General features: G+C 41.4%; 1 protein-coding gene across 2 annotated transcripts in view; it reads right to left on the reverse strand.

The window, feature by feature from the left end:
• Nucleotides 1–23009, reverse strand: part of UNC13B (unc-13 homolog B) — a 204221-nt gene that overhangs the window by 45600 nt on the left and 135612 nt on the right. For both annotated transcript variants that reach the window (XM_042838404.1, XM_042838403.1), the window contains exons 17-25: nt 16352–16521; nt 15188–15303; nt 13003–13166; nt 10430–10580; nt 9848–9916; nt 7283–7372; nt 5779–5913; nt 4863–4996; nt 3913–3998 (exon numbers count right to left, since the gene is read on the reverse strand). In XM_042838404.1, the coding sequence (XP_042694338.1) occupies nt 3913–3998; nt 4863–4996; nt 5779–5913; nt 7283–7372; nt 9848–9916; nt 10430–10580; nt 13003–13166; nt 15188–15303; nt 16352–16521 (1115 nt within the window). The remainder of the gene's footprint in view (nt 1–3912; nt 3999–4862; nt 4997–5778; nt 5914–7282; nt 7373–9847; nt 9917–10429; nt 10581–13002; nt 13167–15187; nt 15304–16351; nt 16522–23009) is intronic.

Genomic DNA, 23009 nt, shown 5'->3' on the forward strand with positions numbered 1-23009 from the left:
GGGAATAGGTGAACGGTTGGACTGGGTGATCTTTTAGGTCTTTTCCAACCTTGGTGATTCTATGATTCTATGATTTAGTCAAAAGCTTTTAGGAAGACTTTGAGCCCTCTGCTTTTCACATCGCTCACATAACAAGTCAAGATGACTATCAGTGACTCTTCTGATTTTTTTCCAGCCAAGAAGCTAGCTGTCAAAGCATGAGCATGTGTATGTAGCTGTGCATACACAATGGGGTTGAAACATAAAGGTTGTAGGTAAAAAAGAAGGTAAAAAGGACACAAATCAGGCCTGTTTCACCAAAACTGAGGAGTGCACTAGAAGCAATTAATTCGAGGCTTTTCCTGATTTGATTATTTTCTGAAGTAGGACATTCCAAACGCTGCTAAGCTGCAGAAAAGCAAGATGCAAAGCAACCACAGAAGCATAAATCCAAGGACTGCTACTTAGCCTTCTATGCACTGAAGGTGAGGGCTGGCAGCAGGAAACAAAGATACAAAAAGGTAAAATAAAACTCTTACCACCATAAAAGAGAACTTTACGTATGCGAAAGAAGGGTGGGGCTTGTGACAGAAAAGATGAAAGTGAGCTGTAACAACTCAAACACACAGGAGCACAAAGAAAAACGACACAGCCTCAAGCTCACTCATTCCCAACAGTTTGTATCATCTGCCTTCATCAATGGATCCTGCCTATGGTTTTGATCACCACTCTCTTTGCAAAGGGATAAATTTAAGCACTTGAAGGTAACACAGAAACATCAGTCAGAGGTGTATTTTGTAAAATCGTATCTTTTACCCAAATAAACCTATATTTCAGATCCTTGGTTTGAAACACATTTTAGAAGTAAAGTGAAGAGCACATGAGTCATCACTCCTAGCATTTCTTCTCTGCTCTATAACCCACTGGCTTTTAAAGAGCTTAGCAGCAGCAACGGTGGAACACTGCACAGATATTTTGCAGCTATTGCTGTGTTCTGTCCTCAGTGGACCATAGAAAGACCTTTCTTATTTCCTCAGCAGATTTAATCTCCAGTTTCCTCTGGAGGAGAGCTTTTAAGATCACTGAGGCCATGCTATTAAGGTATTAATTGGGAACTGCTTCTTTGCAGCGCAGTCTCCAGTATGATGCCCAGTACTATTTTTGAGGCAGAGAAAGGACTTCCCTCTGTGGATGCTTTCCTTAATCATCAACCTGCTTTCCTTCTGTTAATTTCTAATATGTAATCATGAATTCCCTGCAAAGAAACTCTGATTGGTCCTGAGTCTGTTGAAGTGCTAACACTAGACAGATAGCATCTGTGTGTGCATTTGAACCACCTCCCCTCATTACAACTGAGATTGTGGCTGAATGATTTATTACAATCCTGCCTGCCAAGTCTACTCATTGTCTCTTCATATCAGAGATGATTCCAATTTACAACTCTTCTAATGCTGACGTGCCCAAAATAAGATGAAACACTGTTAATTTTTTAATTCAATTTTCTATTACTGTCATTTAATATCTTCCCAGTAGAGGAGGAATGGAATCCCTCTTCACTTGGGGAATTTGTGCTTTCTGTACTGCCCTTATTAGAGAGGATGGAAGGGCCAGGTCTGCTCTTTACAGTGCCGTGAACTGCCACTAGTTTTTGGGGAAAATGAAAACAGACCTGGTAGATCCTGTGTCTCAGTATCGAGTCTCCTTAGGAGAGATGAAAGCAAAAGGTAGGGCTACAGTGCAAATGCCTTCCAGCACTCTAACATGCTGCTGCTGTAACTGGTGCTACTGGTTCCAGAACATCTTCTAAATAGAAAACAAGTGTTTTTCTCTTATGACTTGAATCTTTTGTACATTACCAATCATAGACTTCAGAAGGTACCCAAAGGGGGCATGATGCAGTATCCCTAAATTAGTAGGACTTCTGCTTCTGAAGCCCCTAAGCAGTGCATTACAGAAATCTCCCACACCCTGCTTGCTGAAAGCTGATGCCCTTCCCATGAGGCTACAGATTTAGTGATAGAAACCTACAGGGAAAAAAAAGCAAAAACAAATGAAAAAACAGCACTAACTCAGCTATGGCCTACATCTAACTACAGGTCATCCTCCTTCTTTCTACAGCATGCTGCCCACTAACAGCACAGAATGGTGCCACGCACTTCTCCTGCACAACAGCATTTGTACGCTACCCCACACAGACTGCTCAGTGCACAGGGGGTGAACAGGGTGAGTTCCAGATGGGAGAGGAATGCTTAACGGTCACCCATGGGGGAAAGTCTCTTAGGCAGCATATATCCTCCATTTCAGCATCAGCAGACATACAGTCCCCTGAGTCTTCTTTGCTGACCTGTGAATCACTGGCATGAAATCAAAGGACACTAACACTAATATTAGCAACTACATCCAAAGAGCTAAAATCCAAAGTGCTGAAAGCCTTTGCCTACTCACAACTAAATACTCTACCAAGAAGCATGAACTTACCACTTGGTGAGGTGAATGAGCTCATGTTATCCAGAACTTAGGAACAGAACACAAGGGAAAACACCATGAAGAAAGTTAGGAGCACGTATTACACACTGGGTTCATTTGCGCCTATCTCAGAAAACTGATAAGCTTTTTGTCAAACGCTTGATGCAGACTTCAGAGCACACCACGTCACTATCCAGGGATTACTCCTCAAGCTAGTAAATACAGGACTATAAAATACTAGATGTAGTTAAACTGGTAGAGATATTAGTGATACGAACTGAAAAATGAGACATGAGCTGAAGGCAGCAAATCTAACCATCATCCTTTAGAGTTAGCCTGGATGCTGGCAGCCAAATAGAGCCATTCAAAAGGGAAAAAATTCAGTCAGATCCACACGCGCAATCAGTAATCATTTGCAGCTGCATTTTGAATGCAACAGGGAAAGGGAATCTTAGGAAAAGCAATCAGCAGCAGGTCTAGAGAATCACAGTTCTCATTGTTACCAGTAAAGGAGGAAGACAGGACACCTTCAATGTATAGAAGAGCAAAATGTATTATGAATTCCTGAGGGTGAGTGTTATGAGGTAAAGAAGAGCAAAATGGAAAAGGAGACCTAAAGAGTTTGCAGAAAGTTTCTAGAGAAAGTGAACATGAAATAATCTTAATTGCCCAATCTCTAATGCATGTGCCAGCAGTGACAGACATTACAGGATAGACACTGTGATGCAGAAGGTCTTTGTCTCTTCTTTCTAATATCTGTTCTTACATCAACACAATCTCACAAGAGGAAGAGACTGTGGGGTACAGGCATATATCAAAAGCTCCCAACAAAAGAAAGAGAACTATTCATATCTGCATATCAGATCTGCTGTACATCATGATGTACAGTCTGCTGTGCATCAAGCCCAGAGTTAGCACTTTGTGAACTGACTTAGAGGTCAAAAACCATGTTCAAAAATTGTAAAAAGCCATTAGAACAGTACTGCAAGTGGTAGAATTTCTTTCTGGGAGTTTGTTGTGTGCTCTGTGCTTGTTCAGAAACAGTAAAATTCCTCTTCTAATGTGCGTGTGATGGAATTGCACAAAGATTTGTTCAAAACGAGGACTGCCTGCAGGAGGAATTGTTCTAGCAGCACATTTTCACCAGGAGCACAGACAGACTACACCAGATAGAGTCCAGCTACTTCTACAGGCCTTTCTATCACTGTACACTGCAAAAATAACCAGCTGCTGATCATAGCCATCATATCCTCAGGTTAAAAATTAAATTCTGATTTCAAAGCAGCTGAGATGACAATAAACAGAGCCTGACACATGGGTGTGGAGACTGCAGTTTTTCATGCAGTGTTCAGTTTTAATTCTCAGCCATAAAGCAGTTGTCCAAAACCAAAACAATAGAAATCTCTGCTCCAAAAGAAACGGGAAGGCAGTAGCAAGTCAGCTGGCACCCATTAGAAACTGTCTTACCTTCCATGGCGTATTTCATATCCTGGGCAAAAAGACTCCACATCACCTCTGCGCTGATCTTACCAACAGCAAGCTCCTGAGGAAACCTGAGGGGACATTTGACAAAGTCTTTAACACATCTTCAAACAAAGAGTTCTTCTGTATTCAGCTCTGGACTAAACCACAAGCTGAAAATCTCAGCAGACTTTTCTTTCACCCAGATAAATCATCAGGTGGATTTTAGAGATCATGGACTCTACTGCATCACAAAGATGAAACAGTCTGAAAATAATACTGCTGTTCAGATTCGTATCAAGTCAAGAAGTCCAACCCCAGATATCTCTCCCAGAACAGGCATTTGCAGTAATTCTGGGAATGTGATCTCTATGCACTATGTGATTACTATGCACAGTAATCAGGTATCCTTCCCATGTTAAACTGAGGATATCTAGGGTATCCAACCTTCTGTGCATAACACTTTGTCAGAAACTTTCGTCTCTGTCCTGCTGGATTGTTGAAGAGGCATCCAACAGATAAACAGAACAGCTTCAGTGTGCCAATCCCACCCAATGCAATGTCCTAGTGCAGCACAGAAAACCATCTTCCTAAATAACAAAGTAAGGTACTATCACCATGGCACCGTTGTATGCATTAATGTGCATCTAGAGAAAAGAAAAGAAAACAAAAACAAAAGAACTCTCACCCCATTTTCAGGTGCCTCCCTGAGTTCAGGATTGTAATAATCAGGGTGTTTGTGTTCGAACGCCATCATAACTGAACCTTTTGAAACTCTTCCATCGCAATCAGAAAGAGTCATTTATATAGACAGAGACAAATAAGACAGAAAGACAGACAGACAAGATAAGTACTTCTATAAATACACAATGACAGAAAGACAGAAAGCAGTGTAACATAAAGCAGAGCACACAGAGAAACAAGAATTAGCTATAAAGGACATGGAGGATTCTTACTGATTCAGTACTGGGGTATAAGAATTCTTGTCCTCCTCTATGATGGAAACTATCAAAGTGATGAGTTTGGGCCAGAAATCCAAGTTTCTGATACTGGGACCCTGTTCCTCAGGAGGAAGATCCTGACTTTTGTTCTGTGAAGGAAGTCATTGGAAAATTGGTGTCAATCTAAAGGGTAAAGAAGAAGCTGATAAATGCAGATCACCTTTCTCCTTACAAACCCCAAACAGTAACTACTTATGAGCACCTTTTTCTGAAGAGTTTAAAGTTATTTATGTCCGCTGGCAACTTCCTTCATCTAATAGAAAACACAGTAACATGCCTAACCATGTTGCTTACCAGTGGCCTTAATTCTAGGTAATCTCCCTTTTGTCATTTGCCATGGCAATAGCAAATCAGGCTCCCAAGAACTGCTGAGACATCATTTTCTCTAAGCTAATCCCAAATACTTTCATTTTAAATATCCAGGTTGATGACTATATTCAGGTTGAAACATTCTACATTCATTACCCCAGAGAGGCCAGCACAGCTCTTACAGATTTGAAAACTGTGTCTACAGATATATCCTGAGGGCAGAGCAGAATACCAGGTGACAGAAAACAGTATAAAACTTCACTGTTTGAGGTTTATCTACGCAAAAAAAAGTCTCCTTGATCAGTTTGTTGACTCAAAGTTGCATCAAACCTTCCATTCAAAACAAGAAATAAAGACGCTGAGACTGGGAAAGCAAATTGTAGTGTAATTAGTATAAAATAATTTATCATCTTCCACTTACTTGTTAGTGCTCATTAATTGATTACGAGTTCAGTGCATTCAGAAGACAAGTCACAGTTTTGTTTATGTTGGCTTTTTATATGAATTAGTATTTGCATGATTATCTTAGGTAAGCATTTTTGCCTACTTATTAGCTACTCACAGGATCTGTCTGGTACTCGCGACTGTACAGTTCATGACAGTTGTTGAAAATGTACTCATATGTGGAGTTGAGGCAAGCTTTTACACAGTCCTTCACTACCTGACTGGCTCGGGGTGGACTCTGAAGCTCTTGAACCTGCACAAAGACAACAAAAAGAGTCAAGATACTGTTTATAAATAGAACTGGGAAAGAACAAGTCACCAGTCTGGGAACTATCCAAGAAGCAGCAAACTTGCTTGCAGTGACTTGCACTGTCTGTGACCTGAAAAAATATATGAATAACTCTGCCCTGTCTCTTTGGCTTGCCTCTGCTGGTTCAAAACAGCAGTGACAGCACTTATGGCCCCACAGGATCACTGGAGCACAGGAGAGATTTTGACATGTCAAGAATGATTATTCTGAATCACATTGCTTAATGTGTACTATCTGAACCAAGTCAGCACAATTTCTAACTAACTTACAGGATTTTGCTATAAAGACGTAGAACCAATGAACATGTAACAATTATCAGAGGAAAATACATCTAATCTGGAAAGTCTTGCTGAAGAACAAACACTTGTATGCTTTTAAATATAATACTTTAAGGGCATCTTCATCTACTGGCATTACTACATTTTAATTATACCACAATCCTACCTGACATGCCAGCTGATACACTTTCCCCTCTTGCAGCAGAAAAACAACACGGGTTACTTTAAAACTGCAAGAAGCATGACCTTGTGAATAAAACTATATTCAGAGATAGTTTTGATACTGTCACTACCTCTAAGCTTTTCAGAGTATTTCTACAAACTGAACTCTCAATGTAGGACTGAGTCTGAACCAAAAGTTTGTTTTGAAAGCTCTGAAACGCTATTTACCAAAGAGCTTAAGATAGAATTATAAGCACTTACTCAAATAGCTCATATGAGAAACTTGGTTTGTCACTGAAAGAACACAAATTACTACGAGACATGCTAACCCACTACAATAGTTAAAACAAAGCCTAGAAACAAAAGTTGAAAGTAGAAAATCGTCTCATTACATGTTGCTAAATAAGTGGCACATTAACATACAGAACATCTTTCACAAATCTGTACTGGGAGATACTACACCATTTCAGTATCTTACCCTGCAAGAAATACTTTCAAAAATATTTATTTGATAAAAGATAAACACTTGGGATAAATACTGTAGACAGTTAACAGGGAAAGCTTTGTTACGCTATTAACAAAAGCAAGTTATTTTTCTGAAGACATTTCCCTTCCTTTCTTCTCTCTTCTCCCATCCTCCAACTTTTTTCAAAATTAATATGTGCCAAATTTACAACTCAAGAACTCTAGGGAAAAAACAGCTTTCATCTCTGCGAAGCATAGCAGAATGAAGTACTGTACATCTTTATTACATGGCCAAGGCCCTTAAGTGTCTAAAGCACAACAGCACATCAAAAATGGTTTAAGAATTACAAAACAAGACCTGCAGCAGCAACTGCAGAGGTTCTATTTCCACCCCCACACATAACTACCTTCATCCTGAAAAAAGTAATGCTGGTCAGCAGATCCACTGTAGACTTCAGGTCCTGCAGCCGTTCCCGGCTGCTGGCTGGGAAGTTATTCTGTTGACAAGAAACGGAAATCCTGTTGGAAAGCACAGTCTGATCCATGCAAATCTTCAAGCATGTTCTAAATAAGGAAAGTGTCTTGGAAACATTTCCTGCTTGAGAAGCTTTTACCAGTCAAAACAATGTTCAGTAAATATGGCCTTTTTGCTGCAAGGGCTCATATGTTTGCTTAATTAAATTTCTTCTCATATGATTGTGAAGTCTGTGGATGCCAGGACACTGACAGCCCTCTGCAGTAGGAGAGGTATCTCCTTGGTGGCAGAAAGAGCAGGCAGTGAGCAACGGCCTTGCCTCCATCAGCCCCAGAACTACTGCTGAGGTTGCTTGCAGAGGTCCTTCACTTTCTGCACTTATCATTTGGTTTATCTTTTCTTCTGAAACACCAAGAGGTGTGGCATATTTGCAATCTCCCTAGGGAATTAAATTCAACTGAAAAGTGAAAGCGAACATTTTTCACTACAGGAAGACATTATAACCACTTAGTTGCCTATAACATCCAATCTGCCAAGACAAGAACTCATCTACACATGCTTCTGTTGCTCTGAAGCGCTCATTTTACATATTATCCCACCTGCCTGTAACCACACAGTGTTTTCCTTCCCCTCTTTGAGTTGTGCTGATGTTAGAGGTCTCACTGTCCTTTCCAGATGATGTATGTGTGTGCACATAGATGCATTTACACACATACATACATGCACTATGCACACTGTGCTTGCACCAAGCTTTGTTTCTTTCAATAGACTGCTCCCTTTCTGAACTCAGGCTCTGTGCTTTCTCCTACACTTACATTCTTTCCTTCCCAAGCATTAACACTGTTCATGCTCTCCATGTTCTTATACTTGAAGAGATGTGACTGGTTATGTTGCAGTAGTAAAGGCAACCTCATTAACACAGTATATTCATATTTACATTTTCAAACTTTTCTTTTTTTTTTTTTTTTTCCTCAGGGCTTGCAGAAAATATGCCCCAGTAACACATTATTGGTTTAGTTCATTAAACCAGTGCAAGAAAATTAACGTTCCTTAGAGTTTGTTGTAGATGCTTATTACTAGACAATTCTCCTCACACAGTTAATTTGTCCACACATCATCTCTTTCTGGCACTCAGAGTATTTACCAAAATCAAGATTTAAACACAAAATGTTGAATGACATCCAAAGCGTACCACTACACTCTGGAAAGAAAATATTCTGATTCAACACTTTCTTTTTGACAAATCCAGTGTGGAAATTCATAGGTTATTTAGTGTTTACTTTTAAGTGTTTCCAAATACCCTGAATCAACATGCTGAGGATGACTTAATACGGGCAATTTAAGCTGTAAATTGCTGTACTTTCTCTTGCAAGTTGGTAGCTCTATGCAATACCTTCCAGACCAGTAGGGGTCTTAAAATAATGACTAAGAGGGCTCAGACTGTTTCTGCCAATTGCTGTCTAATTGCACAGCCAATTAGGAAACATCTAAATCATCTGAAGTGAACAAGTTTTACCCGATCCTAACTTGTTTGTCCAAGATTTAGTTCATGAACCACCCGAAAGCACTTTTTTTGAAGAGCAAACAAATGAAAAGGCATCACCACTACAGCTTTCTGTTGCCATGCCCTAATGGTTTTCCCTTTGCCTCCCAGTGGATCAGTGATCTCTTTGCACTTTTTCTTACTAGTAATGTAATTTTAGAATAGCTCATTACATAAATTTCTTTTATCTTCTTTCATACCTTGCCCTTTCTATCCTTTTCTTTTTGCTCATCTTACTAATGCACTTCTTGCATTAGTCCACTCATGTTTCCCTTTTCTGTCTACTTTTAAATACATAAACAAAAATCAAAGCTCACATTTTGTACCATATTCAATTTTTTTCATCAATCAGTCACTACTTAAAATTACCTGGCAAGGAATTAAAAAAAAATTCAAATCGCAAACTTGTTGTAAAACTACATTGACTCTGGAGTAGAGTTAAGAAGCCTGACAGACTAATGCCACTACTTGAAACCTATCCTTTCCCCAGTGTCATGAAGTGGTGGCTGGAAATGTCAAACTGAAAACTCAACTTATAGATCCAGATCAGTGAGCAGTCTGCCAGACTTAAAACAAACGACAACGCTGCTGGTCCTCTAAATGATTTCTGACTCCTGAATGAGAACAAGTTTGTTTTCCCTTTGTGGATGATACTTGAAGTAGCTGATAAGAAAAATTCAAAGAAATTAATCCAGTCAGCTCATGTATCTGGGAAAGTATCAGAGATAAGGACAGTTCATAATCCTTAGATTATTTCAGGAGCCTTGAGGAAGGAATAATTGAAAAAAGAAGTTCATTTAAATTCTGTCCAAGGGAAAACAAAATTGTGTATTTGAGCAACAGCAAGCTTGTCATGACAATTCAATAACACAAATAACCAACAGTTCAGAGATGTAAGAAAAATCCCAACTGCGTATCAACATAGATGAAGAGATTCTGTTTATTCTCACTTACCCTATACATGGAGAGATCGATCCGAAGTGAGTTATGAAGCTGGTCCAGTAGCTTAACAAATCGTTCTTTCTATTGGGCAAAAAACAACAAGAAGCATCACATATCATCACTGTCCAATTGATGTTCTCAGTAAGAAGCACGGTATCAGAGAACTAGCTCAGGAGAGAGGGAGGAAGCACTACAGATGCATTGTTTTGTGTGCTAGGGTTTTTTGCCTTTAAGCAGTTGCTGTTTTTAAAAACAAATTTCTGAAACCATCAGACTGCACAATATATTTTATCAACAGCATCACCACACAGAATTTAATACAATTTGCTCGTGTCCGCACCATCTGTGCTCCAGTGTGATTTGAACATGAAGAGTAAACATCACAATGCATTGCACTCATTAATAAGATTAGTAACTGAAATGTGTGATGGTGACAATAAGCCACGCTCTGCTTTGTCTAGTGCAGAAGAACTCTACAACTTCCAGCTTCCTACAGATACAGATAAAAAGTTCCTTAAACAGAGCAAGTCATTTACTGAAAGGCAGAGATAACACAGGCAAATTAGAGAAGTCCAGTTGTATCACCAAACATACCCCAAAATTGGAGGCTGCAAAGCGGTCTGAAGCAGACACGTTTGTGGAGGCAGTTGTGTGCGCATAGTAAGCGTTGATATTGGCAAGTAAGGTGCTCATCACAGCTGGCACACCTGGGCACATGTATTTGGAAGAAAGACAAGCAAAATGCCTGCAAAAGGACACTTCAGTAAGTCATTCTGGTCTCTTCTGTGTCATGCTACCTGACGCTGTGTACAGTATCTACAACCCAACTCTTAGTCAAGTTTCCTATCCCTTCAACAGCTACTCTGCTGTAGGTAACACCTCGAACACAGGCAAATTGTTTTCTCCTTTTCATTCAATCCCTAGCATTTTGCTTCAAGTTTTTCACAAAACATGCCATTTATACAATAGATAAGTGAGAAAAAAAAAAGAAAAATCCTTTTAGCACAGCCCTTTTCATGTCACAGAACAGTTTCTCAACAATTTGTTGTCACTAGCTTTTGACATTAGTGATACTCTGAGTACAAGAGCCAAGCCTGGCACAGAGAGATTGATATAATGTACTGTTACCTGAGGCCGCCACAGGTTCTGAGGGGCCACGAGGCAGCAGCAATTGCAAAGCATTTAACCACAGCAAAATCACACACTATTATTTCTGTGCTGCGCTGATAAGCTATTCCTTAGAGCTAACCCTTCCAGCCTTCAGGAGGCATGCTCATCTGTTGGTTGGTTGTCTTTTCTTTTTCTTTTTCCTCATTTAACTGCTCCCATTATTGTGCAAGGAACCGTCCTGCAGGAAATCTCAAAATTAAGCCAGAAGCACTCAAGCTTGTGAAATGATTAGACAATCAAAGAAAATCTGTCAGACGAAGCTGAGAGGGGGAAATAATCAGACTTAGGAGGTCTGATATTATAAGATGTGGTAAGTCAAGTTCATTCCAACAGACAGGAGAATTTCTAGGTTTTAAGCTGTTCTTCAAGCAGGAACCCTTACAGAAGTCTCAAACTAAATCTGGGAACTATTTTCCCAAACGTAGTTTTCCCTCAAGGAAATCACCACAGAAATCAGATTTGGTGCTAATTAACCTACAAATAATTATAATCAAAAAAAGCTCCAGTGAGAGAATTCCACAGAAACACACAAATAGGTGTTTCAGACAAATATGATCATGGAATAGAATCATAGAATCCTTAGAGTCAGAAGGGACCTTTACAGGCCATCTGGTCCAGCTCCTCTGCAATGAACAGGGACATGTGCTGCCAGATCAGGTTGCCCAGGTTGATCCAGCTTTGCTTTGAAAGTCTCCAGGGATGGGGCATGATGGCTGTTCCTGAATGTGAACTTGCTCATTACACAATATCTATGTACCAGCTGTCTTTCATGCACTCAATAGATTTAGATAAACAAAATGGGTGTGCCTAGCTTGAAAAAGAGGAGGTGTAAGAAGTACTGAATGTCTCTAATAAACATCATTACTGCTTAACAAAAAGGGGAGGATTAGCAAGAGAGCTGAGCCAGGCCAAAATCCTTTAAGAGGGACAAATTAAAGAAGCAGCAATATACAGCAGTTACAGCGTAGGAAATTCCAAGGAAGATTTTGCAGCTTGGATTACAAACAGGAATTTCTTCCCTCAAGTAATACAGTCCAAGGACAGGAACCCAGAGAGGTGGTGGATCTCCATCCTCGGATATTTTCAAGGAACTGAAAGAGGCTCTGATTTGCCTTTTTCAACTCCCGGGATAGCCCTTTTATGAGCCAGGACTAAACCTCCAGAGGTATCTTTCAATAGCATTCCATTTTGGCTTAAATTAGCAGGCGTTAAAAGATGCTTGCATGAGAACATAGCATAACTCATCCAAGGACTCAACCAAAATGATAAGCTTCAGAAGTGAACTTTTTCAAATTCGTTTGCTGTATCTAATATTATGTTTGAAATAAGAAATGAGCTAAGCATAGCATTGCTTTAAGCAGAAGGGCTAAACCCAAATACACATAGAAGTTCAGTGACATGGAAAGTGCTCTTGAAGACCAAAAACTGCATGAGCCTAGATCTGAAGAGAACAAATCAATGCTCCATTACTCAAACTTCCTGCAAACACCATCAGCACTAACTGGAAGATCAGTGACCTCCCTCATCTGTATTAATTGCTGTAAGAAATCTATAGGACAAACACTTTCACAAAACCTCTTCCCTTTTCACACTACCAAAAAACTTCAGTAAAATCCTTGGATAACATCTTTTTAATAGTAGAGCATTCAAATAGAGATTTAAGAGTTTTAGAACAGAAATGGTTAAGATAACAATAATAAAGCAGGGACCTTTACACTCATAATGTCGGTGTAATTCTTTAGAATACGTTTTAAAGGTAAAGGTGCTCATACAAACTGCTCAGGTGGAGGCTTAATTCCAGCATTTTGTGAGACAGTAATTTCCGGATTTGGAGGAAATCAGTGATTCAGAGACATGCAGTCTTCCTTTTCACAGTACACCCCATAAGGAGTAACTGTTAATGCCTTCTATTATCAACACACTTAATCTTCTGAATCAGTCACATCAATGAGTTACTGTGGATGTCTGCACCAAAGACAACACCGAATGCATCTTACGTCATGGCCTGGTATATTGATTCGATGCCATAGCGCATTGCAAATTCGTCCACGATCTCTTGGGCTGTCTCATCAAAATACACCTTCCAGGCATCGTCTCCTTTGGCATCAGGGATCTTCACCACCCCATTCCCTTGCACGTCTGTGAGATGGTGAAAGAGGTTCTGAAGGATAAAACAAGAGTGAAATTATACGTAAGGCTGCTGAAGCTGCCAAGTGAGTTTGATGACCAGCTTGGAAGTGCTGGGAAGGAAGCACTAATACACACTTCATTACCCTCTTCCCTTTTTCCTTCCCCCTAGATATTATGCATTTTTGAGCTTTGACTTTCTTTTCATACAGCATGCTCCAAGCTGAATTTTTCCGCACATATACCTACAACTTTATCCACTCAACACTGAGAATGATGCAGAGGAGTGCTTCAGTGTAGTGAAATCAGACTAATTAGCTTCCTGACACCTACACACTTCTGTCCTCAAATAAATGACTTAGCATGGACAAGCTATTTAAACTAGATGAAGCAACAGCCCTGTTGCTGTGTAATTATTATTACACAGTAGAACAGTCCAAATGTTTCTTTTCTGAAAAACACCCTTTAAAACACCCTTAACAACTAGACACTTTTATTATTATTCATCATAACCTCTCACTTTTTCTAACACAGGAACGTATTTCAGCTATCACTGCTGTGCAGAATTTGCAATTCAGTTTACTGGATTTCTTGGCAATCCTCAACTTTATGTTACTTACAGATTCATCAGCTTATCAGCTGGCTCCCTGCAGTAAGGGATGCAAAAGTCTAATGATCTAATTGGCAGGACTCTGCTTTACATTACTTTTCCTGATTAAATTATTCTAGCTGTAAATCATATTTATTTTATGGTGCACAAATGAAGGAAGATGATACTTACAAAGGATATATTTGCAGGAAAAAGAACAACAAGCAGGAAGTAAATGATTATACATGCTCAGAAAGCCAAAAATTAAATGGTTTACCAAACAGAAGCAGTCACTGAATTAAAACTCAAGAAAAACTACATACTGAAGGACACAGCACAGTCTACTAAAAGAAACCAATGTTCATTTAAACTTAGCATGATTTTTTCCTGATAAGATCAGAAGGCACGGCAGGGACCTTCTAGCCCAGTGTAACTGTAACTGAAGTCATCTGCCCTTCCTCTCTAATCTGGATTTGCTTAAACTTTACCGGACATTGTGATATTGTTCTATACAAGGTGGGAGGGTCTATGGCTACCCTTCCTTATTGAGGCACTTAGAGAGTGATCCTTGTCCCCGACAGATAGGCTGGGCACTGTGAATCTCAGATATTCTCATTAGCCATCCTTGAGTTTCTCCCAACTTCTGTAGCACTGCCTGTCCATCTTGGGCCATGTTGAGACAGATCAGTACTCAGCCATCACAGCTTATCTTCTATTCCCTAATAGCTGTCCACAGCTACACACCACTGCAACAGCGCAGAGGAATTTATACAAACAGTGCCAACACCACTCAACGGCCATAGCCAACCCTGCATCCTGATTAGAATTTAATCATAAAGCAGCAGTAGAAAATGTTACTTTCCACATTATAGCTCATCATGCATCACAGGCCAACTGCTCAGACAGAAACTGCAATGACATAACTACTCCTTGTTGTCAACAGTAAACCAGCAGTTATGTTCACCACACTGAGACAAGCAGCAGTAAAAAACACAGCATATTCCATTTCCATGGAAATGCTGCATGTCTGGGAACTCAGAGGGAATGAGCAAAGTTTATTCATGAAGCGTATCTGGGCTGTAGTCTGCCATTTTAGTAGGCTTTCTGGAAGGAAAGATACAGATGGAATGCATGCTGAACACATCATCCAAGGAAATACAGAAGTTTCTTCCTGTTAAACTTATGGAAGCTCTAAGCTGGACCAGTGTCTATTCTGTGCTTGACAAAAGCACAGCTGTGACAAGTGGGACAGAGTGAACGAGACAGCATTTGGCGTCGTAGGGAGAACCTAAAGCCTTCCTGACAAATGCAGACCTGGTGACTCACTGTCTTTCCAGGCCTGCAGGGCAGGAGAAAAAAGGCTCATGTAAGGTCAGAAGGAACATTCCAAGGAAATAAAAGGCCACAAAATTACTTCTTCTTCAGAAAGGAGAACATCATAATGACCAAGTTTAATTGCTCTTTACCTCATGAAGGCAAGTGTACTGAACGTGATATGGAGCCACCTTCTCCTCGCCTTTGATCTCCACATTGATTTGCAGACGGATAGCCCCAGACACTGCAGACTTATCTGTTCTTTTCTCTAGAAGGAAAAACCATCAGCAATTACATGTATTTTTCGTGATCAGAGCACAGCTACCTTGGGGTGGCAATGCTGGAAAAGAAACTGCTGGAAACTCAGGATTAACCAATGATAGTAATGCCATGGAGAAAATTTTCTGATTTTTTTACTTCAAAGCAGTAAAAATTAAGTAGATACCAGCAAAACAGCTGCCACAATGCACTCTCAGTATGACACACCCAGTTGTAACAACATCCTTTTATATATAAGCCAGCCCTTCTGACAGCAATTGTGCTATAGCACCCCGGGCTTAGATTTAGTTAGCCCAACTAGAACCATCAAGGAAAGTACTGCAAACTTCTCCAGACTACGACTCATATTAGAGCAGGCAAAAAAGTTCACAATATCACATGTACAGCCATGATGAGGTTTTACCAATACCAGCAAGCAAATATCAGGAAGATGATGCTCCCTTTCCAAGGACAGGGAACTAAAGAGGGATCTCCCTTTTCCAAGGATTGAGCTGACTGATACAGAATCTGTTCCCAATTTGATTACAGCTCTAAGCTGCTGGGAACTGCTGATGTTGTCTTACGAAGAAGATTCTGGTTGTCCTACGATTATTACCATGTCCATCAACTCAGCACTACCTGGTTACTAGTCATTTCTTTCTACTACACCTTATTTTGTCCACTTGGAAAGATTTCAATGAATCCCAACCCAGCACCATGAACTTGTATGTCTTAGAGACTGGCAGAGTGCTTGTGCTAGTGCAAAAAAGGGCAAGGTCAGGAACTGTCACCAGCATAGGCAGAGTCCAGCCCCGTCCCAAGCATTTTTATATTTTGCTTTTCAGTGCCAACAGGAAAAAAGCCATCACCATTCTCACATGCTATTCTGCAGTATTTCACTTCAACTGGGATCAAAGCCTGGTAGCGTCCCTGCAGCAGCATAACGTCCCTCACAGTCATCTAACCATGAAGGCTTTTTTTTTTGTCCTTTCTTGCAAACTACATGTGTAGTACCCAAACAAACAGGTGACTGCTTTCAGTCTCAAAGCTGCACTCACCAAGGTTGTACCACACATCCATTTCTCCGCTCAATGTACGGACTTCAATGATCGTCTGCCCCAGGAAATCATCTGACTCACGCTTCAGCCTCTGCTTGACTCGAGACTTGATGTCATCGTCTTCATCCCACACTCGCACCTTGATCCGATCAGAGGAATTATGGCACTCACTGAGAACAAGACAGATGTGATATTGAAAAGCTCATTACGCAGCTGACATTTCTACACTGCATGCTTTATGTTCTTTTTGACCTGCTAGCCTAAGTACAGAGTGGCACATAAACAAGAGACAAACAAACAGCCACTTCATTTCAGAGCACAGACTCCGACAGGAACCACAGAACAATTCTGGTGAACTCCAACTGCTCTGGAGACATAATAGATGCTGCACTTCACACACTAAAGGAGAGTGCCCTGCCCACAGAGAGTGCAACCACCAACTTCAGGTTTGCTAAGTGACTGTGACTCTTCTGCTCCTCTTCATCTTCAGGAGCAGCTCCTTGATTTGGGAAATTATTTACTCCCGTTGGTTTTGCCATGAAGCGAAAGGACGATATGGTCAAGGTCTATGATAAATACATTTAATGATATTTTGTAATAAGAAAAAGAACTGAGGTGGAGGTAGTTCTGTTACTTCAAGACAGTCACAAAGCAGTAGTGCACTAACATACAATACATTATAACCAGATGATACATACGCTGCCTGTGAGTGTGATGAAAGGGTGAGATACAATAGTTGCAAAGTTGGTATGTAACTACTAGAATTGATTATGCCTACTATTCACAGCTCAGATTGATACTTTCTCTACACCTTGAGCAAATCAGTAAGGACATTCCATTAAAAATACAGCTTACTCTTTGCTGAACCTGCAGGCTTCAGTCTAATGCACAGGCAGAAATTGCAGCCCCCTGGTTTTAGGTGCTCATATGCCTTTTGCAGATGCAAACAGGCTCCTGAGTGGCAGAAGTGGGTGGAAGGACCTTACAATAAGAGCTTTGTTCATCTACAGGACATGCAATACAATAGAGCAATTTGAATGCTTGCATGAGACCATAACAAGGGTAATTACTCACCATAACCACTACAAATGCCTCTCAAGGAAATAAAACCTATGAAAACAGGCAATTTCAGCTGAAGGCCCATTTTCCAGCCTTTTTAACATTAATGTGCTGCATCTGTTGCTAAGCAACAGGAAGAAGGAAGAAATGGGTCAGAAGAGATCTGCCAAGCCTGGTCAATAAGATGTGGCAGTGATTGGTATTTGCATGCTCCCTACCAAAAATCATTTGGGCTCCTGTGGCTGCTACTGTGATATTCAACTGATTAACAGACACCCATGCAGCTTCTAAAGATTTTTCCAGCAAAGACAGATATCTGGGAATGACACTAAGAAAGTTAGGGGCAATTCCAAGCAGCTTTGATCACTGCAGAAAGCATTCCTACTCCCTTCCTTTTCTGTGCAATCGAAGCTGTATTTAGAGATCAGAAGAAAGAAAGTTCAGTGTTTTTCTCTTTCCTCCTCCTCAACTTCAAGGATATCTTCCTTTGATAAAAATATGCACCAAATGCACACAAGCTGGGAATGCTCAGAATGGTGCTCTCTGTAAGCTCCCAAATTTAACTGAGCATATTGCTTTATCTACCGGCAACACTGCACAAGTGCATAAAAGAACTCCTCTGTTCCTGACACAGTGCAGTAATGTACATCTCAGCAGTATCCTACAGCCTCAGTGTTCAGGACGCGGTTACCTAAAAACACAGATTGGTACACAGTGACATTTACAAAGTACCAGCAAGTTAGCTCCTGACATCTTCAAATTTCAACTTCTGGCACTACAGCTCTTTGTCAAAACAGCTTTGATCTTATTTTTCTTTCCTATCAGTGGTGAAAAAATGGCTCTTTCCTTTACAAAAACATTCACTGTTAAGCTATAAATCTACCTTATGTCCAATATGCATTGTCCTACACTTCTCAAATGGCTATCATCCTTTGCTTGCGCTGCAGCAGAATAACTCACTGCTAAGAGCCACAGGAAACTTCCCAGTCACATTTACCAAACTACTGAATTTTCTACTTCACTGCACTTTTCTCTTTTGTTTTTAGGAGACTGCTCAACTTGTACTCCTTATGCTGATCCCATGCCAGAGAGAGTGCCTTATCACTCACTGACAGCAGCTGAAATCCTTAGGCTGGTGGCTTACCCATAAAATACCTCCATTAAGTCTGTAAAAAACACAGTTCTTGCTTTCAGAGAAGACAGATAGTTGTGTCAACACTAGTTCACTTTCCAGAGCACACCCCAAACAGAACCATATATACTGAGTTACTTGATTTTAGATTGTAACAATTTTTCTACCTAATTTGATGAGGGAAAAGGTGGATAAGGGAAACGCTGCTGATGTAGTCTACACAAGCTTCAGCAAAGCCTTCGACACCATCCCTCATGGTGTTGTCCTGCAGAAGTTGGCAGCCTGTGGCTTGGACAAGTACGCTCTTTGCCAGGCAAAGAACTGGCTGGAGGGCCAGGCCCAGAGTAGAACTGAATGGAGCTAAATCCAGCTGGCATCCAGTCATGAGTGGTGTTGCCCAGGGAGTTGGTATTGAGGCCTGTCCTGCTCAATATCATGCCCTAGATGAGGGCGTAGAGTGCACCCTCAGTAAGTTTGTAGATACACCAAGTTGGCAGGAAGTGTCGATCTGCCTGGGGGTAGAAAGGTCCTACAGAGAGATCTGGACAGGCTGCATTGCTGGGCTGAAACCAATGGGAGACCATTCAACAAGACCAAGTGCCACAGCAACCGCAGGCAACGCTACAGGCTTGGGGTGGAGTGGCTGGAAGACTGCGTAGAGGAAATGGACCTGGGGGCACTGATTGGTGCTCGGCTGAACAGGAGCATGCAGTGTGCCCGGGTGGCCAAGAAGGCCAATGGCATCCTGGCTTGCATCAGGAATGGTGTTGCCAGCAGGAGCAGGGAAGTGATGGTCTGTCTGTATTCTGCCCTGGTGAGGCCGCACCTCCAGTGCTGTGACCAGTTTTGGGCCCCTCACTGCAAGAAAGACATGGAGGCCCTGGAGTGTGTTCAGAGACCAGCAAAGAGGCTGTGAGGGGTCCAGAGCACAGGGCTTATGAGGGGCAGCTGAAGGAGCTGGAATTGTTCAGACTTAAGAGGAGGCCCAGGGGAGACCTTATGGTTCTCTGGAACTTCTTGAGTTGTGGCAAGCTGAGTGTCCACCTTTTCTCCCATGTAACTAGCAATAGGACTAGAGGGAAAGGCCTCAAGTTGCACCAGGGGAGACTCGGGCTGGATACTTCTTCTCTAAGTGAGTGGTGAAGCTCTGGAATGGGCTGCCCAGGCAGGTGGTGTGGAGTCACAGTCCCTGGAGGTGTTCACTAAACATTTACATGTTAAACTAAGGGTTTAGTGGGATATATTGGTAGTAGGTGGATGGTTGAACTGAATGATCCTGGAGGTCTTTTCCAACCTTGGTGATTCTATGACTCTAACAAAAAACGGCTTCCCATTAGCAACTGTAACATAATTCCCCAAATTTTGACGACAAGTTCTGTTGGCTGAAACTTTCCCCTTAGTTACTACAAGAGCTGGCAGATTTCTAAAAATGCCTGCCCCAATTCTTGCTAGACTTTTATGAAGGCTGGTTTCCTAATGATCTGCGTGCACACAGAAGTCTGCCCAGCCTCCCGCAGCTCAGCTCCCACAGCTTTCCAAAGAAAATGCAGACAGGGGGAACACTCTGTGACCTCATTACAGGAAAGAAACTACCGAACACGTTCAGATCCCTTTCAAAGTGTGAAGGGCTGGAAACCAGGTTCTCTTTGTTCCATGACTCAGAAAATGGCTACTTTTTCTTTTGTATCTATATTCTTCTGATATCTGCAGTGGTGACACTTTATATAAAGAAGTTACTTTGATACTCCAAGGAGTCAAACACGGAAACACTTCCAGGAAGCAGCACACAAGATCTGCAAGAAAATAAAAATTGGTACTTTCTGTGAAGATATTTTTTTCTGAAGCAGAAATCAGCAGAGCCTGGTTCTGCTGACTTGCTCTCTGTTCCACACTCTACCTCCATGTCTTCTTCCCACACCCCCACTGTCCCAGCCCCGAAACACCAGTTTATATACACATCCCCTGCACTGGCAACATCCTGTCTGATCCCTTCCCATTCCCAGCCAACAACATGGCTGAGGAGAAGCACACCGAGCCACTGTTAATTCTAATGTGCTTACTTTGGCATGCTGACACACAGACTAATTAATGTACTGATGGTTAAGCAGAACAAGCAACTCTTGAATTTAATAATTGGTATCCTTCTATTCTAGCTCCAACTTACATTAAAACTGTAGGATGTGATTCTTAGCTTTGAGAGCTATGTCTGCTTTGAAAGGTTGGCCCAAACAGGCTCAAAAATGTCAGGAGTCTGGGACAGGATGGCATATGTCTCTCTGTCCTCCAAAAACGTAGGGAGAAAGAAAAATAAGTTTCCAAAAATTTTCAAGCCAGTGATTCACATGGTAAGGTGGAATAAAACAATGATATTTGTGCTGAATTTGTTAGCTCTGTGTGCTAATATTTGCAGGACTCTCACTCAATCTCCAGACAACAGGAATGCAAAAGGAAAATGAAACTGTAAGCCCCCTGAAACTATGGTATCAATGAAAAACAATGAAAGTTCATGATGCCCTACCAGAAAAGGTAACAGTTTACAACCACAATACTGTATCCAGTTTTATGTAACCCACAGAAAAGATAATAAGCTTAGAGAAAGGAAAAGGCCAAAATGAAAACCTATAAGTTTCTGACACCATTAGCTCAGGATGCTGAATCTTCATCAGAGAAAGAGAGGTCGATAAACACCCACAAAGGTTTCTAAAGGCCCGTTTGTGTCACATCTTCATGGACATTTCTTCCCAAACGATTTCTCAACTCAGTTATCAATGTGTTAACCCTGCAGGGCGCACCCAGCCCTCAATTTCATTCCACTAATACTGCCACTAGACATAGCCTGTCTATCTCTAAAACACATTGCAGAGATGTGTGAGGTGGAAAGCCAACACAGTTATATTATTCAGCACATCCATTGCACATAAAGACATTAAATTATGATGTTTTCTCATATTTTCGGCCTGAAGAACAGTAGAGCCCAGAGGACCCAGTGTAATCATGACTGCTGTGTGCTTGACAACTCGCAGAGAGGAAGACTGCTGCCACTTTGTAGAGCTGACAGGCTAATAAAGACAAAAAGCAAGAAGCAGGCATCACAAAAGCAAATAATTGAAGCGAGGGAGCAGAGGTATCCATGGAATTTTGCAGATTTAAAAGTAGGTCAAGCCAAGCCCACATTTAAGTAGTTTTGCTGTGCCTTGAAATTAGAAAAAAATATTTATGATTCAAGGAGTCCGGTGAATATTTATACAGCCATGTCCTATGAGCAGGTTTCCTTTTGCATAAGTGCAGATGCAGCACTCAGGAAGGGTGTGAAGTTCCATCTCTGGTGCAGGGGACACTTCATGCAAAGGTAGAAACAGGCAGAAAGTGCACAGCAGCTTGTAGAAGCCATGATGAGTGCAGAAGGTGGAAAAATGCACAGGACAGAAGAATAGGACAGCAAGACTTTAGGATCTGCAATTATTTTAGCTTCTGAGGAGCAAAGCTCCAAAAAAAGCAAAAACATATTTTAGAAAACCAAGAATACTTATTGGAATCAGTATGAGAAAGCCCAATAAAGAGTTGTAACAACAGGCACAGAAGGAGCAGGACCTCGGAACAGCCATCCTGAACCTAGAGGGGCCTACAGGAAGACCAGAGGGGGACTCTGTCAGGGAGAGTAGAATCACAGAATGACTTGGATTGGAAGGGGCCTCAAGGATCATCAAGTTCCAATCCCCTTGCCACAGGCAGGGCCACCAGCCTTCAGACGTGGCACTAGACCAGGCTGCCCAGGGCTCCACCCAGCCTGGTCTTGAACACGGCCAGGGCTAGAACCTCTCTGGGCAGCCTGTTCCAGCACCTCTCCACTCTCTTGGTAAGGAACTTCCACCTTACATCCAATCTAAACCTTCCATCCCTGAACTCAGGGTAGTGACAGGACAAGGAGCAATGGTTTTCATCTAAAAAAGGGGAGATTTATACTAGACTTCAAGAGGCAATTTTTCATTTTGAGGGTGGTGAGGCACTGGCACAGACTTTCCACAGCAGCTGTGGTACCTCATCCCTACTGGTGCTCAAGGCTGGGTTGGATGGGTCCCTGGGCAGCCTGAGCTCACAGGGGCAAGCAGCCATGGGAGCAGTTGGGTCTGAATGGGCTTTAAGGTCCTTTCCAACACAAAGCACTCTGTTTCTATGAAAATCTAACAGAATTTGTGTGGTTGAAAAGGCAGGGAGATTTATGTGCAAATCAGAGGGAAGTGTCTTGAAATGGCAATGTCCAACTGCTCTGCTGAGGCCAGCATTGATGGAATCAGAAGGCAGAAAACTTTACAGAACATTATTTTTAAACAATGCCAAGACTCTTCTATTAGGGGAAAAAAAAGACAGCAGAGAATACACTGAAAGCAAAATCAGAGCTGTCAGAGAACAATGCTAAAATCCTCAACAGTTTATAAGTTCAGCATGATAGCACAAGAATAGGCTGCT

This window comes from Centrocercus urophasianus, unplaced genomic scaffold (assembly GCF_019232065.1).
Source record: "Centrocercus urophasianus isolate 14NV4802_14NV808 unplaced genomic scaffold, USGS_Curo_1.0 seq_8, whole genome shotgun sequence".
NCBI lineage: Eukaryota > Metazoa > Chordata > Aves > Galliformes > Phasianidae > Centrocercus > Centrocercus urophasianus.